Source organism: Phyllobates terribilis, unplaced genomic scaffold (assembly GCF_046119375.1).
Source record: "Phyllobates terribilis strain yellow unplaced genomic scaffold, ASM4611937v1 Scaffold_8__6_contigs__length_399053987, whole genome shotgun sequence".
Classification (NCBI taxonomy): Eukaryota; Metazoa; Chordata; class Amphibia; order Anura; family Dendrobatidae; genus Phyllobates; species Phyllobates terribilis.
This window is the reverse complement of record NW_027362768.1, coordinates 145,659,869-145,680,281: the sequence shown is the minus strand read 5'-3', so window position 1 is coordinate 145,680,281 and position 20,413 is coordinate 145,659,869. Positions and strand designations below refer to the sequence as shown.

The 20,413-nt window shown below is 41.7% G+C and overlaps 1 protein-coding gene across 1 annotated transcript; it reads right to left on the bottom strand.

The window, feature by feature from the left end:
* Positions 1–4,227: 4,227 nt before the first annotated feature.
* Positions 4,228–20,297, bottom strand: ECHDC2 (enoyl-CoA hydratase domain containing 2). Its single transcript, XM_073643464.1, has 10 exons — positions 20,105–20,297; positions 18,667–18,734; positions 18,258–18,345; positions 15,930–16,016; positions 8,279–8,371; positions 8,138–8,194; positions 7,863–8,050; positions 6,515–6,565; positions 5,093–5,140; positions 4,228–4,338 (listed from the first exon to the last, which is right to left on the bottom strand). The coding sequence occupies exons 1-10, from the start codon at positions 20,229–20,231 to the stop codon at positions 4,261–4,263; spliced, it is 885 nt and encodes a 294-aa protein (XP_073499565.1). The 5' UTR covers positions 20,232–20,297; the 3' UTR covers positions 4,228–4,260.
* Positions 20,298–20,413: the final 116 nt, after the last annotated feature.

Below are 20,413 nucleotides of genomic sequence, written 5' to 3'. Positions count from 1 at the left end.
GCATATACACATGAATGTCTGAGAGCTGTCCGTCCCACCTCGGTGACCTCCACCTACCTCCAGGCGGCCGACAGTTTTGGTGGACCTCCTATTAATGAGATAGATGCCAGTTGCATCTCTTGGGACAGCATCTATCGGATGTTTATAGGCTTTCTAGTTCGCATGCCTTAAATGCCTAAGGCAGGAATACTTCTCGTACTGCCTACAACACTGCCCAGTCACGGCTAAAATCCGCTTTCTATTAGATCTGAGGTGTGAGACTACACATGGCGGACATACAAGGAGAATGCAAAGTGAATCCTTTTTCATTATCTTGCACTATAATATAGGACATATTCCCCCTTCATCCCGTCTCTACCCGTGTACGTTCACATCTTTCTGCCTTTAGCAGTGTTACTAGTTTTTTTAATTAATTACTAGACATGTTGGCGCTCACATGGGGGGGCTCTGTATATCCCCGAAACAATTACAGATTGTTACTGTGAATGCAAGAAATGACGTTCGCTCGCAGTCTCCGCCGTTGTCTCCTTACCAGCCGATCGGTCGCAGCCAGTGATATTTCGCAGTGTGTTATAATCTTGGTTTTCAGATTAAATTATGTTTCTCCAGATGAATTGTCTAGTCGCTGTATAATTCACAAGAGTGAAAAAAAAAACAGATTTGTTGTAAAACTGTAGCGAAAAAGTGTTAATTTGTATATATGTTAACTACTTAAGTTTTTATTACTGACATTTTAATTGACGACGGGACGTGCTTCCTATATAACCGTGTAAGTTATTACTTTTTATTTTGAGTGTTATAAGGAAACTGAATTTTGTTTAGAAAATTTTATCTATTTCTCCCTCCCCACTCACCCCCCCAAAAAAACCACGTCAACCCTTTAAATGATAGGACACATGTTCTCTGCCTTTGGGCTCGCTGATCTGTTTTCCCTTCCATTTTTTTTTTTCTTCCGTTAGTTGTCTTGTGATTTTGTTGTCTCAAGTTACAATTTACAACTACATCATCGAGTTTTAGTTCAGATGTCCTTTGATTTGTATTAGTTGTAATATGGTCCTCTGAATCCACAGTTGCACTCCGGTTGGGGTGGCGGGTCGCCTTTTGTGTGTTTGTTTGATAGCAAAATAAAAAAAAGTGCCGTCTGCAACACTATTTCGGTGGAAAAAAATCCAGAATCCTAATGAATAGATTAAAATCTTATCAGGATGTATTTGTAACCAAGAACAGTCCATCGCAGCATTGGCACGAGTAGAGCCGTACATTCGCCCGCTGCAAACTCATTGGTAATGTGGTGAAATGAAACTGCCCAGCCCAATAGTGAAAACTTTAATAGTTTCCGGTATGAATTTTACCTTCGGGATAATTCACACAATTGTATAGCGGTCACCACTCTTGGCCCAAGCCAACCCGTAGGTCTCGTATTCTTGATGAACAGCATTATATACGATAGTGATGTTGTTCGTTCCGGTCACTATTTTTTGATTTCATAGACCGCTCTATTGAAATCCGCTGTAATTAAGAAACCGTAACAGAAAGACGTAAGCGGTGTTGCTATACTGAATAATAATAATCTATCATAAGGGTATTTGAGCAAAACTTGCACATTCAGAGGCTGAGGGACAATGTGAGCATTTTTACACTGTAATCGTATTATGTGGAATATTCCTTGTAAAAGTTATGCCAACCCTACATCTTTACAAGAAATGACCAAAAGGAATTGGGTTTTATTTTTTTTTTTAAAGATTTCACAGCAATTATTTTTCTCCCCATAATCCGTCTTTATTTAGTATGTAATGTAAGTGTATTAATATACTCACTGATTGCAGTCTTCAGCCGTTTCCAGCGCTGTTCCAGTCCTCTTCATGTGACAGCACTTCAGCTCATGGAGCGTCTACTCGGTGGAGTTCTTCTGCTTTCCTGATGTCCTTTTATGAGACTTGGGCCACTGCCCCACTATTAATATTTGGTCAGTATTTTTTCTCAGGAGTGGGAGACAAAACCAGACGTGGGTAATAAATGCAGAATTGGTGACTTGTTTCTATTATACCTTTTCTCTGATTGTTCCTTACCTGGTTTTGGCTCCCACTCCTGAGAAAAAATACTGACCGAATACTGATAGTGGTGCCGTGGCCTAAGAAAGTGACTTCCGGTCCATACACAAACCCCTGTGGGAGCCAGCAAGTCTAATTTCAGAAGAGGACTGGAGCGAAGCTGGAAACTGGAGAAGACTGCAATCGCCAAGAATTTTAATACACTTTCATACATATTAAGAAGGTATGGAAAATGTAAATTAGCCAAGACACCTTCTAGGGCAGCATAAATTAAAGATTACAGCCAGCAAAAACATGGATGGGAATATGGATCTCCGTTACAACACTGCAAACAAGCCCCTATGTTTATCTGTATGGGTGATTTTTTTTTTTTATATATATAATCTTTCTATCTCATCCCATGAAAGTCATACCCAAAATTTCTGAGACAAGATAAAAAATAAAAAAAAAATAATCATTTTTCAATCCTAATATTTCTTCCAACATTTTGTGGACAAAACCAGAGCGTTTCTCTATGAGAAGATTTATAAAGTGCATGAAGTGTTCGCTTTGCCCGTTCTTGGAATTGTAATTTATATTGTATGAGAATTTCACTACCGCTGTGCACCCCCGATACCAACAACTTCCAGCATTAAAGGAACACTAAATGTAAAAAGGGGTCTACAAATTAAATAAAAAAAAAAAGTAATAGGATTTTATGTCCTCTGCTTTTTTTTCTTTGTGTTAGAATGGAATATAAACAATATATATTAAAAAAATACAAATTTAATATGAAAAATATTTTTCTACATGTCCAAGATCAAACATCACCTAAAACATTTATCTGGCTGTTAGACAACTGGCTGCAGCAGGAGACCAAGAATTGAAGATTATCCAGAGTTTTTCTGCATTTAGTGTTCCTTTAAGTTGTTGCTTGAGAATAATCATTGCCCTGGGCTCCGTGCAGTGTATTCACCAGGTTCGGGCTAGACTAGAGGTTATGTTCTCACTATACAGTGTAAATGGGTTAGTCTAATCTCTTAGTAACTGCCACTACTCATGTTAATGTCATTGCATAAGATGTGTCCTGTCTAACGCCAGTGTTACGCGGAGTGCCACCGTGTGTGTATATACATCACACTGTCTCTTGTGTAATGCACCAGAACAAAATAAACCCGCAGTGACTACCTGACCCTGGCATACCTTTCCTTTTTTTTTTTTTTTTTTTACTAAATGTTACTAATTTGTATGATTGGTTTGTGATTCGTGCAATAGTAAGCGATAACGTAAGAGTCTTAAGCTGAGGATGCCTGAAAATACTAGAGTGCCTTGCCAAATCTTAAAAGGGGGTTGTGCTGGACTGGACTGTAAGGAAACATTGCTCTGAACTGCTCAAGAGACAACTTGAGAATACCCTTTTAACTACTTTTGCAGTAGCTCCATATTTATACCTTTTTATTGTAACCCAGACTCCTCCATCAGACACCAAATAGAGAAGTGTGATCCGTCACTGCACAGAACACGTCTCATCCAGAGTCCAGTGGTGGCGGCTTTACACCACTCCATCCAACGCTCGGCATTGTGCTTGGTGATGTAAGGCTGCATGAAGCTCCTGGCGGGGACGAAGTGTTTGTGTTTGAGGTTTGTAGTCAGCAGAGCGGTGGTGACTTTCTGCGATTAGTTCCTCAGCACTCGGTGACCCAGCTTTGTAAATTTGTGGTCTCCACTTCAGCCCCTTTGTATAGAGTGAAAGATTATAACCATTTATCACTTATCCTTGATATAGGCAGTGAGAGACTGCGCTTGCTCCTAAGACGGGAGTACAATTCAACACATTGTGTGCACTGAAGTAATATAAAAAAAATTACACATTCTGTTAATAATAATCTGCAAGGTCAGGGCCAGGATCTGTGGCAGAGGCTGAGGTCTAACCATTCATGGTCAGGTCATGTTTTAGTAGATGATTTGACCACTGCACATCTAACATGGCAGAGCTAGTAATGAATGACTTGGGTTTTAATGTGGAAATTCCAAAATATAATTCAGAGATGATGTAACCATCTAAATCCCTCTTTCTGGCACAAGGAGCCATTATTCTAGAAGTATCTGACGGTGTTTTCCTGGGGAGGTGTGAAGCGCAGACTAACTGCTTCAATGTAACTCTGACGCTTTTCTTATAAATGTCGAGTCCAGGATATAAGTTGGTAAAAAGATGTTTTATTAGTCGTTGTTACTCCCCCGTGTAATGAGGGGGACGCTTCTCCTGGAAAGCTGCCATCCCTTCTAAACGATCCTTGGTAGGAATGACCTAAAGGACATGAGATTTCTTAGATTAGTACATTACAATTCTGAGCAAAAACTTATTTCCAGGGTAAACAACCATTAAAAGAGCACACGGTTTCTAATCTGCCAGAAGCATGGTAAAAAAAACAAAAAAAACAAGCAGACTAAAGAGTCCACTACCGGACAATACCTTCTTAAATGCTAAAGCACTCCATTAAAAAACTAAATTTGTTTATGGCTCATCACTGCTGCAGCCAATCATAGGCCGCTGTTTGGCTGCAGCTTTCACCCTCCCAGCAGATAGACCTGTTACGTCTGATGAAAGGGAGAAGGATGCAAGGTTCACGTGACGGCCGGGACCTTTTCTGGAGCTGCATCGGACCAGGTGGGGGAAGTATGTGATTATTTTTTGTTTTATCTGCGGCACTGGGGGGCATTGAATAATCAGTCCAAATACATTGACACACCCACAGTGCACTTCCGGCTGATTTGCATAGGACTTCTATAATATTTCTCATGAGTGGCACATCCGATCTCAAAAGAGAAAAAAAAAATGTATTTTTATTGGGAGGATGTATCATCAGCCATACCACAATTTCATATGTAAACGTGCTGTCATATTCCATTTAACATAAATCACAATTGCACTTTTTTTTTGCCGGGTTTTACACTCCAATAATCCATGGATTTTGAACTGCTCCAAAATGCAAAGTCTGAACCCAAGTTACAGCATAAATTACGCTTTTATCATCATCAGGAGCATATAGCAGAAATCTCACCTGTCCATAGCACATTCCCTCTATGGCCATTCCCGAGGCAATGTCCACCTGTATAAGACAAACGCTGAAAGATCAGCTGCAAACGCAAGTAACAAAGTCTCATCAGTGAAGGAAAAGCGCAGTTATTCAGTGAGGGAGGGACAGTGATGTTTTCATAGATCACTCTTACCAAATTACTACATGTAAAACAATGCTTAAACTTTTTATATTTAGTACGATTTGACCAAGGCATAATACGCAGAAGATTTTACACTAAATCCACTGCTTTTTACCGAAAAACACGGAGAGGCAGAGTCTCTCAGAAGCAAAGATAGTCAGAGAATCTCCAGATGGGAATATTCAGTTATTAGGATTAATCTGCTACAAAATGTACAGAGCTGGAGCGCTGCGGCCCCTTTAGTCAGCAGATCGTGTGGGTGCTAAGGCCCCGTCACACTTAGCGACGCTGCAACGATCCCAACAACGATACGACCTGTCAGGGATCGTTGCTGCGTCGCTATGTGGTCGCTGGTGAGCTGTCAAACAGGCAGGCTCACCAATGATCAGGGGAGCAGCGACATCGTGGAAAGAATCTTTCCACGATGTCCTGCTCCTGGTTACGAGCCTGCTGAAGCAGGAGCAGGCTGGTAACTATGGTAAACATCAGGTTACTAGGGGCACACGCGCACCTAGTAACCTGCTGTTTATCATGGTTACCACTCTGCTACGGTGAGCGGGAGGTTACCGCTCACTTTAGCAGGCTGGTAACCATGATAAACAACGGGTTACTAGGGGCGCACGCAAAGTGTCACACATAGCGACATCGCTGGTGAGGTCGCTGTTGCGTCACCAAAACCGTGACTCAGCAGCGATCTCGCTATGTGAGACGGGGGCTTTACAAGAGTCTGAAGCCCACCGATCTGATGAAGTGAGAAAAAACCGACATGCCCAGGTCACACACTGCAGATCGTAACAAATAGATGAGATTTCTTAAAAGATCAACCTCTAGGACAATTTCTGTAAAAAGCAGTGGAAATTTTTTTTTTATATATATATATATATATATATATATATATATATATATATATATATATATATATATATATATATATATATATATATATATATATATATATATATATATATATATATATATACACACAGACTTTGTTAAACGTTGATCCTCCATCTGTCTTTCATTATTTCATTTACTTTTCCAGCCTTTTGTTAACCCTGTTACAACTTTTCTGAGATGTGTTGCTGCCATCAATTTCTAAACGAGTTAAGCGTTAAACATGAAAAGGAAAAATATCTAACATTCCCATTCTGATCGATGTTCTATATTCTGTTGTGAATACAATATGGCTATCAGATTAAAGGAAGAAAAACAAAAATACTCCTAGTGGAATTTAAGAATTGGAAACTTGCAAATGAACCATTTACCTCACTTCCTTTATTCATAGCCAACTTGGCCATCCTCACAGCAACTGGGGCCTAGAAGAAAATACAGGGGATTAACCACAAAGCAGAACCATAAAGGACAAAATCCTCCTTATAGAGAACCTGTCACTTGCCATAAATATGTATTTTTTAGCTTATGTAAATACCACTGTTCTCCCGATTCGGGAGAGGTTTTTCTTTTCTTCCTGCGACTCTCAGTTCCTGAGATATGACCCCTTTTTCCCCTGTCTGTAAATCTAGTACTGTTAACCAAGTGGGCGTGATCCTACAGAAGAGAACAGGAAGGTATATTTAGCACTGGGTCCTCATAAAAAAAATTCTTTATTGCAAATCCATAAAAAAACTCCAGATAGAGTAATCGCATACGTGTTTCAGACAGTTACGTCCATGAGGTATGCAATGACTAGGGATGCAATTGTCTGAAACGCGTATGCGATTTATCTGGAGTTTTTTATGGATTTGTAATAAAGAAGAATTTTTTATGGAGGACCCAGTGCTGGATGTATCTTCCTTTTCTCTTCATTGTTCCTTGCTGTACTACAAGACGTCCAGGCAGAGGAGATCCTCAGTCCATGGGTGAGCTGAATACCAGGTTACCGCAAGTTTTATTAGGACTTTCATGTGATCCTACAGAAAACGACCACAGAAGACTTGAAGACCACACCTCCTAGGCTAAAAAGGACTAGATTTACTTACAGGGAAGAGGAGGCCATATCTCAGGAATGGAGAGGAGCAGGGACAAAAGAAAAATGATGCCGACGGATTCAGGAGAACAGTGGCATTCACACCAGGCAACAAAAAAAAAAATACATTTATGGCAAGAGACCAAGTCTTTAAAGGGTTTTTCCCACTACATACATCTATCATTAACAAAATAGGTGACCTATGCAAGATGGCTGGGTCACCCAGCTAATCCAAGAAAAAGAAGTCAAAAGTCCCCTGTGTATGGGAGTGGTGCTCATGCATAGCACTACCCCAGGTCTATAGAAGTAAATGGAGAGGTGGTGATGCATACGCACAACTTTGAAGGTCAGAATGGGGACTTTGGGACTCCTGTTCTCAGGAGCACTGGGTAGCCCAGCTATCACATTTTAATTAATTAATGTCCAATTTGTATGCAGTAAGCTCTGAAGCTCCCCCTAGTGGCAACTCTAAGCAGATACATTTAAAATGATTGAATTCCGTGGGAAATAAGGAGGGATATTTGGAGCTTTGTATCAGAAAACAGAGCATTGACCACCCCTATCCTAAAAATAACGTTAGTTATTTAGTTAAGAAAAAATACAAAATGTTCTAAAATTGACATCCACTTTAAATATAAAATACGTACCTGCGGCAAGATTTCATGGGCCAGTTCCAATGCCTTCTTGTAGGCAGAGTTCCCCTCCTCATTTTGGGGAACAGAATCATTTACCAGTCCGATCTGAAATGCCTGCGTACCCTCGATCCGTCTGCCGGTAAAGATTAGTTCTTTAGCTAAACCAATACAAACTAGACGCGGCAGTCGCTGTGAACCCCCTAAAAAATATACATATACACACGGTAAATACCAGTCACATGTTTATACCATGATAATTACTATATACTGCGGGTGCATTCTCCTACCTGCTCCGGGAAGTAGCCCTCGGGTAGTTTCAATGAGCCCCAGTTTGGCTGAAGATGCTGCAAGACACGCACCAGTCATTTCCAGCAGGTCAAAGCACATAGATCAGACTGAGAAAGCTCCTATACGTGAGCATCACGTACCCGCTACACGGAGGTCACATGCCAGCGCCAGCTCCAGGCCGCCCCCCAGAGCGTATCCATCTACTGCAGCAATAGTGGGCATTGGCAGAGCCGCTGGATATGGAACAAGAAAATAACTTTAGGGAGTCTTGCATGTTTTGCCCCTTGGTCAACGTTTGGTCTCACCTCCTCACTGTTTGCACTCGCTGAGCTCATTCTACAGGTCATTAGACTATCTTTTTTTAAAAAAAAAATGGTTACAATACATCTAAGAATTGTGCCAGCCATTCTTCCCTTTCTTTTTTTTGCGTATATTTTGTTATATAGACTTCCTCAGTGCAGTTACATCCCTCCCCCATTACCTTTTTCATCTCTCTTTACAAGTATGTCTTGTATCTTAGCTAAAACATGGTAGTAAGTAGCTCATTAGACACTTTTATAATGGGTAGTGTATAATCACTGCATATTTCAGGGTTATGTGCTCCTGAGGACTCATTAGTGCTGCCCTCCTCAAGCGAAACCTGGTTGTGACCTCGTATAATATGGGGCTGGCCGGTGTCACCTACCCCAGGTTGGGTCACAGACCCTTTTTCTGTTTGCTTTGATGTTTTACTCATTGTTTATTGTATTTATACCCCAAATCCTTCCCAATCCTGGAGATCAAACCTATGAAAGCAATTTATGAATGATCATGACCCCTCTATGAAGGTAATTATCTCCTTAATATTTGCTTCCCTGTGCCCCACACAGCCACGAGACACTTAATAGTCAGTAAGCGGCAGAGATGTAGGGATTAAAGGGAATCTGTCAGCAGGTTTTACTATGTAATCTGAGGACAGCCTGAGGTAGGGGTTAAAACACTGAACTCAACCATGTGTCACATATCCGGATGTGTGCTGTTGTTTACTTAGACTGAAGCTTTAATCACCTTGTGATTAACATTGCTGTGACTAGCTGGTCTTGTGAGCCCTGGTCTGACTCCACCCCCTTCTGTGATAAGCAGCTCACTCTCAATAGCTATGTGCATGAAAGCCTGGTGTGGGCGGGGTTAGCTGCGGTGTGGGGGCAGTTAGCTTTCTCAGCTCTGCTGCATTGCTCAATCTAAACTGTCAGAACAACTACACCTAGTAAACCAAGTGAAACATCATTGGATTCAGGGTCTCTTTTCCTACATTATGCTGCTCCCAGATAAATAGCAAAAAACTGCTGACAAAATAACTTTTACTTAAAAGGGATTCTAACTCCGCAGCTGTATCTAAAAGTAATGGATCAAGGCAATAAATGAGAGAGTGATCCAGCTCATCTATGCTGAACTAGCCAGCGAATCTTCAGCTCAGATGAAAAACCCCACCTGCTTTGTGGTAGCAACAGGAAAAGATAGAGATATCCAGCCGTTTTTTTAGATAAAAATTTTCAAAATAATTTTATTAGTAAAATTCAATAAAAACCGAACATTCCCAGTACTATAGAAAAAAAATAGTAGACCCTTTCCAAAATGTTCTGTTTTTATTCATTTCTACTAATAAAAATGTTTCATCACAAAAATGGCAGGATAACCGATACCTTTTCCAATGAATCTAGGCACCCTCCAAACTGCATATGTTGATTATCAACCTCTGACATTAAAATATTACAAAAGGATCCCTGCAAGGGCAAACACATGGAAGATGAATGGGAGTCATCGTACGTCTGCATATACAGTGGGGAAAAAAGTATTTAGTCAGCCACCAATTGTTAAGTTCTCCCACTTACAAAGATGAGAGAGGCCTGTAATTGACATCATAGGTCGACCTCAACTATGAGAGACAAAATGAGAAAACAAATACTGAAAATCCCATTGTCTGATTTGGAAAGAATTTTTTCAAATTTTGGTGGAAAATAAGTTTTTGGTCAATTACAAAAGTTCATCTCAATACTTTGTTATATATCCTTTGTTGGCAATGACAGAGGTCAAATGTTTTCTGTAAGTCTTCACAAGGTTGGCACACACTGATGCTGGTATGTTGGCCCATTCCTCCATGCAGATCTCCTCTGGAGCAGTGATGTTTTGGGGCTGTCGCTGGACAACACGGACTTTCAACTCCCTCCAAAGGTTTTCTATAGGGTTTAGATATGGAGACTGGCTAGGCCACTCCAGGACCTTGAAATGCTTCTTACGAAGCCACTCATTCGTTGCCCTGGCAGTGTGCTTGGGATCATTGTCATGCTGAAAGACCCAGCCACGTTTCATCATCAATGCCCTTGCTGAAAGAAGGAGGTTTGCACTCGAAATCTCACGATACATGGCCCCATTCATTCTTTCATGTACACGGATCAGTCGTCCTGGTCCCTTGGCAGAGAAACAGCCCCAAAGCATGATGTTGCCACCCCCATGCTTCACTGTAGGTATGGTGTTCTTTGGATGCAACTCAACATTCTGTCTCCTCCAAACACGACGAGTTGTGTTTCTACCAAACAGTTCTACTTTGGTTTCATCTGACCATATGACATTCTCCCAATACTCCTCTGGATCATCCAAATGCTCTCTAGCAAACTTCAGACGGGCCTGGACATGTAATGGCTTAAGCAGGGGGGACACGTCTGGCACTGCAGGATCTGAGTCCCTGGCGGCGTAGTATGTTACTGATGGTAGCCTGTGTAACGTTGGTCACAGCTCTCTGCAGGTCATTCACTAGGTCCCCCTGTGTGGTTTGGGGATTTTTGCTCACCGTTCTGGAGTTCATTTTGACCCCACAGGGTGAGATCTTGTGTGGAGCCCCAGATCGAGGGAGATTATCAGTGGTCTTGTATGTCTTCCATTTGCTAATTATTGCTCCCGCAGTTGATTTCTTCACACCAAGCTGCTTGCCTACTGCAGATTCAGTCTTCCCAGCCTGGTGCAGGGCTACAATTTTGTTTCTGGTGTCCTTCGACTGCTCTTTGGTCTTCATCATAGTGGAGTTTGGAGTGTGACTGATTGAGGTTGCGGACAGGTGTCTTTTATACTGAAAAGGTCAAACAGGTGCCAGTACTACAGGTAATGAGTGGAGGACAGAGGAGCCTCGTAAAGAAGAAGTTACAGGTCTGTGAGAGACAGAAATCTTGCTTGTTTGTAATTGATCAAATACTTATTTTCCACAAAAAATTAAAAAAAAAAAAAATCTTTCCAAATCAGACAATGTGATTTTCAGGATTTGTTTTCTCATTTTGTCTCTCATAGTTGAGGTCTACCTCTGATGTCAATTACAGGCCTCTCTCATCTTTGTAAGTGGGAGAACTTGCACAATTGGTGGCTGACTAAATACTTTTTTTCCCCACTGTAGATTAAATGTAAATATATTAGAGATTACAGAACAGGAGAAGGACTTGGGTATTCTGGTTACAAGTAAGCTGAACAGCAATACTCGATGTCAGGCAGCAGCTGCAAAAGCAAACAAGATTTTAGGGTGTATAAAAAGATAAAATCCTGTGATTCAAATGTATTACCCCCCTCTATAAATCCCTCTTAAGGCCACATCTTGCATATGGGATCCAATTTGGGCTCCACATTTTAAAAAATATTTGGAATTTAGAGTCAGTTTAAAGAAGGAAACATAATAATGTAATCTAAAGCTCTCATTTATATGTATAAATACATATGTGACCAATGCATAGTACTGGCACATGACTTATCACTTTCCAGGACCTTACAAAGGGTAATGGAACATTTGTTACATGTGAAGGAAAGTCAATTCTAGCAGCTAAATAGGAAAGGGTTCTTTACAGTTAGAGCAGTCAACCCAACCACAAGAGGTACTAATGGCAGACACTATAGCAGCATTTAAAAAAGGGCTGGATACTTTATACATTTTCTATTGCAAGATTTTATTTATAACTCACAATATCATGTTTTATTAACTTTGAATATAGTTATATAGGTTGAAAAAAGACCTAGGACCATAAAAGTTCAAACTATGTAGATTGTACATTAGGAAAATGCTTAAAATGCAATTCCCTAGATTATTTTACAAGTAATTTCCTCTTATTTTTTTTCTTTGTAAAGTGCTAGTTATAAGCCCAATATCTGCAACTAAAAACCAACACACTCCTGAAACACTTGAACGTTTAATTTGTATTTCTTATGGTGCCTAAGTGAAGCCATAGTGATAAGGAGCCTGCTTGGTAACAAGTGCAGTTATTTCCTCTATAATGAAAGCGGATTACCAATGATGAAAGGGTTAATACTTGGTCCTTGCATCAGTAATAGCTCCTGTAGTAACCATGACAACTGTTATGAGGTCATAAACATATGCCATAAAGAAGTGCGCGCTGCCACGATCAGTGCCATTACTGATGCGCCTGAGGACCATTACCTTCACCACCCCACGTAATGTGCCGATCTTGGTGTAATTTGGATGTTCTAGCAGGGAAAAGGGTTGTCTGCTTTAGACACCCAAAGGGCATGGGAAGGTAACAAAGGGGGGTCCCCAGAACAGGATCCCTTCTGTTACCCTCTACATAGAGCTGCTCTCCTTTGGGAGTTCACGGACGGATCTATGACTTTAATGGGTGATAAATTGGGAGGGGGAGGAGGGGAGAGGTATTCCACGACGAACAATCCTTTCATCCAGCTTCTTAAGAGTCGGACTTGGATCTGTAAAGGAGAGATGGTTCATCCACCTGGGCAATCAGATCAGCCAAATTCGTTCTAGCAGTCAATGGGGTGACATATCGCAGCCAGATCTCTCCCACATCCAGTTTATCAAATTTATAGTCTATATTTGTTATGTCGTTCTCTGTAAATCAGATAAAATGTACAAATTGTAAGATTTTGCAGTTACATCTGTTATGTATCGGCACTAACTCTCTAAGCCCAAGGGAAGGGCAGTCCTCCAGCCATGGTTCCCTAGAGGTTTCCTCCACAGGGGGTTTTCCTCTCCTGGGTGCTGGAGGGTGACTCTTCGTGAGTCGGGGGTTGTGCCATTTTCGGTGTCATGTAAATTTAAATAAAGTTGAGAACGTGTGACACCTAATTGCAATGCTTTGTGTATTTATTTTGTGTGCTTCTGTCTGATTCATTTTGTTTGGGAGTCGGGGTCCATTACATATCACAGTCATATGTCTGGACATCTGTCGGCCGCAGTTTTTCCCCAGGGGTTGCCCCTGCTCTGGGGAGCATGATGGAGAAGAGAAGACGAGCATTCAGCACAGTATCTGCAAGTGTGCACTCATCCTTGGAATAAAGACTTATATTACAGTATTACAAGCAGCTTCCCCACCTCATTTACACAGTGAGTATTTTGGGCAGTAATTTACATCAGTATTTGTAAGCTAAAAACCAGAGGGGAACAAACAGAGAAAAATAATAACTGAATCACTTTCACCTCTTCTGTATTTTGGATCCACTCCTGGCATCTGTTAACAAATACTGATGCAGAATATCCATGTAAAAGTCCCCTAAATCCTCACTGACTGATTTTTACAGTGTGAGTTGCAGTGAAGCAGCAGCGGTTTTCCGGTTTAAAAAAAACCCTGTCCCCAGGTTGCAGTTTTAAAAAACAAAAACTGTACTTTCCTCACCCTCCCCACGAAAGACTGTGCAGCATATGATCACTTCTATGATAACAGCCCCCCTATCCTCACCTTACTTACAACCAGCTACTGCATCCGAGTATGAGACGCACTCATTTAGGCTAAGTTTTGCTGCGTATTTTCATGCAAAAATAAAAAAATACTCAACGTGTGCATGATATTTCAGGCTTCTCATTCACTTTGCTGGCATCAGGTTTAGCAAAAACGCACCAAATCTGCAATGTGTGCACATAGCCTAAAGAATTTGAACTGCATTGAGTTTAAATCTGCAGCATGTCACTTTCTCCATCCTGAACCTGTGCTGCCTGCCCCAGCCTCAGACAGTCTGACCTCGTCCTTGCCTTCGCCTCCTGTACCTGGTACCCGCACCTGTAGTGAAGATCCAGTAGACACCTAGTCTCACTCTTCCAGGGTAAGCCCGGCCCGTGGCACAGTGGGTCCACATCCACCCACCAGGGTTAGAGCCGCATAGACAATGTGGTACCAATATTCAACAAGGGGACAACATCTGATCCTGGAATTTATAGGCTGGTAAGTTTAACCTCTACTGTAGGCAACATCTTTGAGGGCTTTCTAAGAGAAGCTATCCTGCAGTATCTTAATAAGAATAACCTAATTTCCCAATATCTACATATGTTTATGGGGGATCTGTAATGGAAACTAATCTGATCAGATTCTATGATTGGACCAGGGAAACACAGTGGATGTTGTTCATCTGGACTTTTCAAAGGCACTTCATACGGTGCCACCACAAGAGGTTGATACATAAAATGAGAATGGGATCAGGGGAAAATGTGTGTAACTGGGTTAACAACTGTCTCAGTGATCAGAAACAAAGTGCAGATTGGTTCACAGTTAACAGTGGGGTACCACGAGGATCAGAAATGGCAGGGGCGGACATAGCGCCGGTGCCCAACGTTGGAGTAGTCCAGTGGTAACGACGCACATCCCGCTGAAAAAGTATTAAGATATAGGGAACCCGCCGGCTGCCATATACGCCGCTGGCCAATCAGAGGCTGGCAGCTGACGTCGGCATGCCTGACTGGGGGAACACGTGTAGCAAGATGGGAGCAGCAGATTAGAGGCAGGAGCTGCTGGACAGAACAGAGGACAAGCGATTCACCCAACACGTCCTCCCGCACACTGGGAAAAAGTCCTCACTAGCTGGACAGGGGGAGGGTTCCTGCTGCTGCTCTTCAGTGTGTGGAAGCTACGTACCTCACCCTGCTCCTGCGAGGCTGGCCGGCCGTAGGTAATGATCATGATGACTGGCTGAGGTGTCATTTCCTCTTTCATCCTTCACGTGCATAACGTGAATGTGAAGAAAAGGAAGTCAAGTGGGACTTGTGAGAGAAGGGGTGCGGCATTGATCCCTGCAGACACCAAGTGACAGAGCAGCCCACTGCAGGTACCAGCCCATCTGGCAATTGCCAGAATTCCCAGATGGCCAGTCCGGCCCTAAAGAAAAACTTCCATTGTATACACTAAATATATTCAGTTACTTGAAGGAGGTCAAAATAGTGTCCTTTAGTCCAATATGTTGGTATCAAGTGACAGAGCAGCCAAGTGCAGGTACCAGCCCACATGGCAATTGCCAGATGGCCAGTCCGGTCCTAAATAAAAGCTTCCATTGTATACACTAAATATATTCAGTTACCTAAAGGAGGTCAAAATAGTGTCCATTAGTACGTTGGTATATCTTTATGTGGTATGAAATAGCAAAGTAGAATACACTATAAGAAGGCATACAGTGGAAAAAACAGATATCACCTATTTTCCACTTGTCATCACCCTTTTAAGAGAACAATAGAGCTGTCATTTTGTCATTCTCCACCGAGGTTACATTGCAGCACGTTGTAAACTGGCAATAGTTTACTCTGCCACTAGGGAATTATATAGAAGTGCAATATTTTACATTTTAACTACTGCTAAAATTCCTAAATAAAATTAAAAAAAATTCTGCCAGAAGCGTTCCTTTATTAAATATCCTAAAGTCAGGTTATGTTTCCATTCCTCTCTTTGCACATGTGCACTGGTAGGTGACCTATATGTGAGCGGGGTAAAGCTCCGCCGCTCAGGATCTGCTCCTGAAGGCCCTTCTGATCCGGTCGGGTGGACTCACCTATTTCATTCATTAACTTTCTCAGATGCTGAACAAACAGAGACGCTTCAGCATTTCCCATCTGTGCTCGCTCCTTCAGATCAGCGCCTGCCAGTGACACGGGGAACAGTATAAGTACTTTATATTACACAATCAGGCCGATTATAATGGATCAGACTGGATGTGAGCGACCAACATATTAGAAGTTATTGACTATCTATGGGATTGGCGATAACTTCCTGATCAGAGGGGGTTCGACCACTGGAACCCACACCGATCGGCAGAGTTAAAATTAAACTGATCAACAAACATCCCCAGCGATCAGATACAGAGAAACCTAAAAGTGCTCAGTTATTCTGCAGCGCCACCACAGGTGAAAAGAGGCATTACATGCAGTCTATGTAGATCTATAGGTTGTGTATGTTTTTCGGAGAGACGAGCTCCCAGTTTTGCACCGTGATATATACCCAGATATATAGTGCAGGTAATGACATCACAAGTAGTAAGATACGGCACTCACCGGACTATCTCCACTGCAGCATGAAACAGAAACAAGAGCGGGTAATGGAGCCGATCATTACATCTACTGAGAGCTAACTTTCCTAGCACTTTAAAGTGAAGCAAGCAATTCTGCTCTACAATGTGTACAGCTACAGGGACACAATATTATAGTTTTGCTTAAAGGGGTTGTCCAGCTTTAGAGTAACTGCAGACTTATGAATCCTCACGTCGCGCGTACTGACAGGATACTCCAGTGCCAGCGCCCAAAGTGGGGGGGGGGCGCGCATGAACGCAAGTTATTTGCATACATGCGGTCACATGCCAACTAGAAGCGTATTGAGCGAGGCCGGACACGTCTAGTCGGAATGTGACCTCATGTATGCAAAATATATACATAATCACATGACCGCCCGATCCTGGCACCAGAGAATCCTGACAGTTTGCGCTGTGAGGATTCACAAGTCTACAGTCACTGTAGACTTGTACCCCAAGATAGTACAACCCCTTCAATCTCTTCTTGCCACAGCCAATTTTTGTTCATCCTTCTTTTTCTTCCAAGAGACATAACTTTTTTTTATTTTGCCATAGACAAAATCATATTTTTTTTTTTACAGGAATGAGTTGTAGTTTTGAATGACACCATTCACATTACCTTATAATGTATTTAAAAACAGGTATAATAAAATATATATATATATACACACAGTACAGACCAAAAGTTTGGACACACCTTCTCATTTAAAGATTTTTCTGTATTTTCATGTCCATGAAAATTGTACATTCACATTGAAGGCATCAAAACTATGAATTAACACATGTGGAATTATATACTTAACAAAAAAGTGTGAAACAACTGAAAATATGTCTTATATTCTAGGTTCTTCAAAGTAGCCACCTTTTGCTTTGATGACTGCTTTGCACACTCTTGGCATTCTCTTCATGAGCTTCAAGAGGTATAAAAAAAATTCTCCCATTGTTTTTTTGGGTTACATTTTCAGCAGTAAATTGATTTGCCAGGTCAGTCATATTACAGCAATACCAATATACATTTTATTTTTTAAAACTTAAAATAAAATTCATAATTTTGTAGAAAGTGAGTTTATTTTTCTGCTAATAGAGCAATGTAAGGGCTTATGTTTTGCGAGGTTAGCTGACAATTTTTATCGGTGCTATACTCGGGTACATACAATGTTTTGATTGCATTGGTTTTTTGGGGTTTTTTTTTTTTTTTTTTTTAGGGAGGAGTGTTAACTGAAAACCAGCAATTTGAGCTTTTCAACTCCCCCCCACCCCCCCTCAGAGTTTACCATATGGGTTAAATAATCGGATGCTGATAGATCGGACTTCTCCCACTACCAAATATCCTTTTATTTTTTTTATTTTTTTTTTGAAGGTAGGAATCTACTAGGAAGCTCAGCCACTTATGATTTCAGAAAACCTCTGGCTGCTGTGGGAACCAATTGGCACCCTGCAATCGCATGAGCTGTAGGCAACTGGCACCAGAATGACACTTGCCTTTGCACCTTTCAATAAAATACCACTTTGGTAAGAGGCAGGTGACGGCTGTATAACACAGCCAGCACCCACCATGTGTACAGGGCGCTCAGCTCAAAGGATTAAATAGCTATTACTAGTGTTACTGCCAAGACTTCCCTGGTCCCCCGCTGGTCTCTATTCACACCATACTCCAGTGATAATGTGTTAACATGACATGGGACCGCTACTGCCAATCACTGACCGCAGCAGTGTCCGCACAACTGGAGGGAGCTGGCCATGGCGACTGGTAGGAGCCTCATATGCCGCATACCACCGATGGGTCAAGTAGTAAGATGGTCACATGTTACTGACCTGCACAGAAGACCCCGGGGACTGCGCTCCTGACCACCACCACTCGGACACCGCCGTCATGGCGCAGGCTGTCTACACATTGGAAAAACTGGAACCAAATGGGTTTAATGAGAATAAAAAAGCAATAATATTATATACACTAAAGCAATAAGGACCATCATCAGGTCATAAGACAGCCGGGAATATAAAAGGTTAATGCTCTGCCTTTACCCGGTGTCTAAATACATCAGCCCTGGCAAAGGGACTTGTTGGTGCCATATTGAGGTGACCCCCCACCAATCCCCCCAGGCTAGTCCTAAAGTTCCCCCTGACCTAAGCCTGCACTGACTGTGTACCAGTCACACAAATGTTCCCAAATATACAATGTTGTGAGACACACAGTAGGAGTTGTCATGGGGGCCGACATTACCTCATTAACAAATAGTTTGCCCAGGGAGTTTCGAGCACGAGGCCGGCACATGACAATCTCCGAAATACCTGAAAGAGGAAAAAATAATAATAAAAATTGAATTACATCACACTGAGACTTGTAGTTCCCCACATTAACCCTTCCCATAGTGCAGCCCCAAACACTCCTCCATGGCTTTTTTTGGGGGGGCTTTGTGGAATTTTCAGGGTGGCAAAATTCTGAAGAGGAACTTGTTCTTCATTGCCGCGTGGTGAAAGAGGATGTAACAGCTGAGCAGATAACGGCAGTGAGTGGATGTACGGCCCGGGACACAAAGGGTGCAATCATGAGCGTACAGGGTGAGAAACACATGGAGAAGCCACGGAAAGGGTTAACAGGGTGTTTGTTTTTTTTAAGCTGGGATAAAGTAGTAAAAGTTCTAATAGGAGGAAAAAAAGGCAAAAAAGTCACCACCGCTCTGCTGACCCCATAACTACAGAGTCCAGACCTCCTCTGGTATAACATCAGCACAAACACTGCGCCCCCACCAGGAGCTTCATGGCCGAGCAGCTGCATGCAGCCGTACATCACCAAGCACAATGCTGAACGTATATATCTCCTGTTAATGTGCCTTTAAATGGAAGGCAAAAACTCAGGATTTTACCCTGGACGCTTATCTCCCTTTCCTCTATTTTTATAAGAACAGTCACCAAGACTCCGATTAATTATTTACGGGTTGTTTTTTCTGCAAGTCACTTTTCTTTGTCTTGACGGGTTTTTTTTTGTTTGTTTGTTTGTTTTTACCCTAAATTCATAATTCTGTTTTTCACAAATCGTACGCAAAAATGTTAAAAAAAATAATATTTTTTTTATTTCTTTAACCAGTTTGCGACTTTTTAAATACAAAAAAAAAGCTCTGCTAAAATGATGCAAAATGTGCTTTAAAAAAATAAAATCAGCTATAAAAATCACTCCCAGGGTAGGGGGACTGGAGTACATTTGCTACAACATTTAGCAACTCTTTTAAAAAGTTGCAATAGATGCATCAATAATATCTGGAAACCCCAAACCAGATCCACAATAACAAACATAAAAATAAAATAAAAAAAAAAAAATTTACTTTTAAAAAGATGCAAAAAATAACGCAAGTGGGGGAAAAAACAGGAGCAAATCCAATAATGAATCTGCCCCCATTTTTTTAATATCATTTTTAGTATGTAGATCGCCCCAGAAAATAGTTACTGTAGAAACTAATATGTACTAATAATAATAACAACAACAATAGCTTCCCTGCCTGAAGGGTCAGAGACACTGACTGATAGTAGAAGTGCAATGGAGTTATAAAGTCACTGCAGAAGTTTTCTATCAATGACTCCCAGCGTCTGTAGGACCACCAATCAGTGATAACCATATAACACAGCAGGGTGGTCACCACCTTCACATATCAGGGGTCACTCACCCGCATTGTGCCCTTCTAGATGGGTGACCCGGACCTCTGTGTGCTCCGCTGCAGTGCTGAGCTCCCTGACCAGCCCCCAATGTAAAGACCCCCGGACCCCAGAGAGCCGCCGCACTAAACTGAACATAATGGACTAGCTAGCAGTGCACCACCCAGTGGCCAACTCTATTATGTACACCGGATCTGGATAGGCGGGACAATTCTTCTATCGCTGTCATTTTAGCGCTTCTTGATTGGTCGCTTTACTCACAATGACCACGCCTTCTTAAAAGAGGCGGAGGTACTGGATTGAAGGCGGCAAGTACACGC

What these genes read in the sequence shown, in the direction of transcription:
- ECHDC2 (XM_073643464.1), bottom strand. Translation starts at nt 20,231, where the DNA reads ATGTTCAGTTTAGTGCGGCGGCTCTCTGGGGTCCGGGGGTCTTTACAT. An exon ending in TCTAGAAGGGCACAATGCGG is followed by an intron (nt 18,735 to 20,104) that starts GTGAGTGACCCC and finishes TTCCTCTTTCAG; the next exon opens with GTATTTCGGAGATTGTCATG. An exon ending in CTATGAATAAAGGAAGTGAG is followed by an intron (nt 5,141 to 6,514) that starts GTAAATGGTTCA and finishes TGTCTTATACAG; the next exon opens with GTGGACATTGCCTCGGGAAT.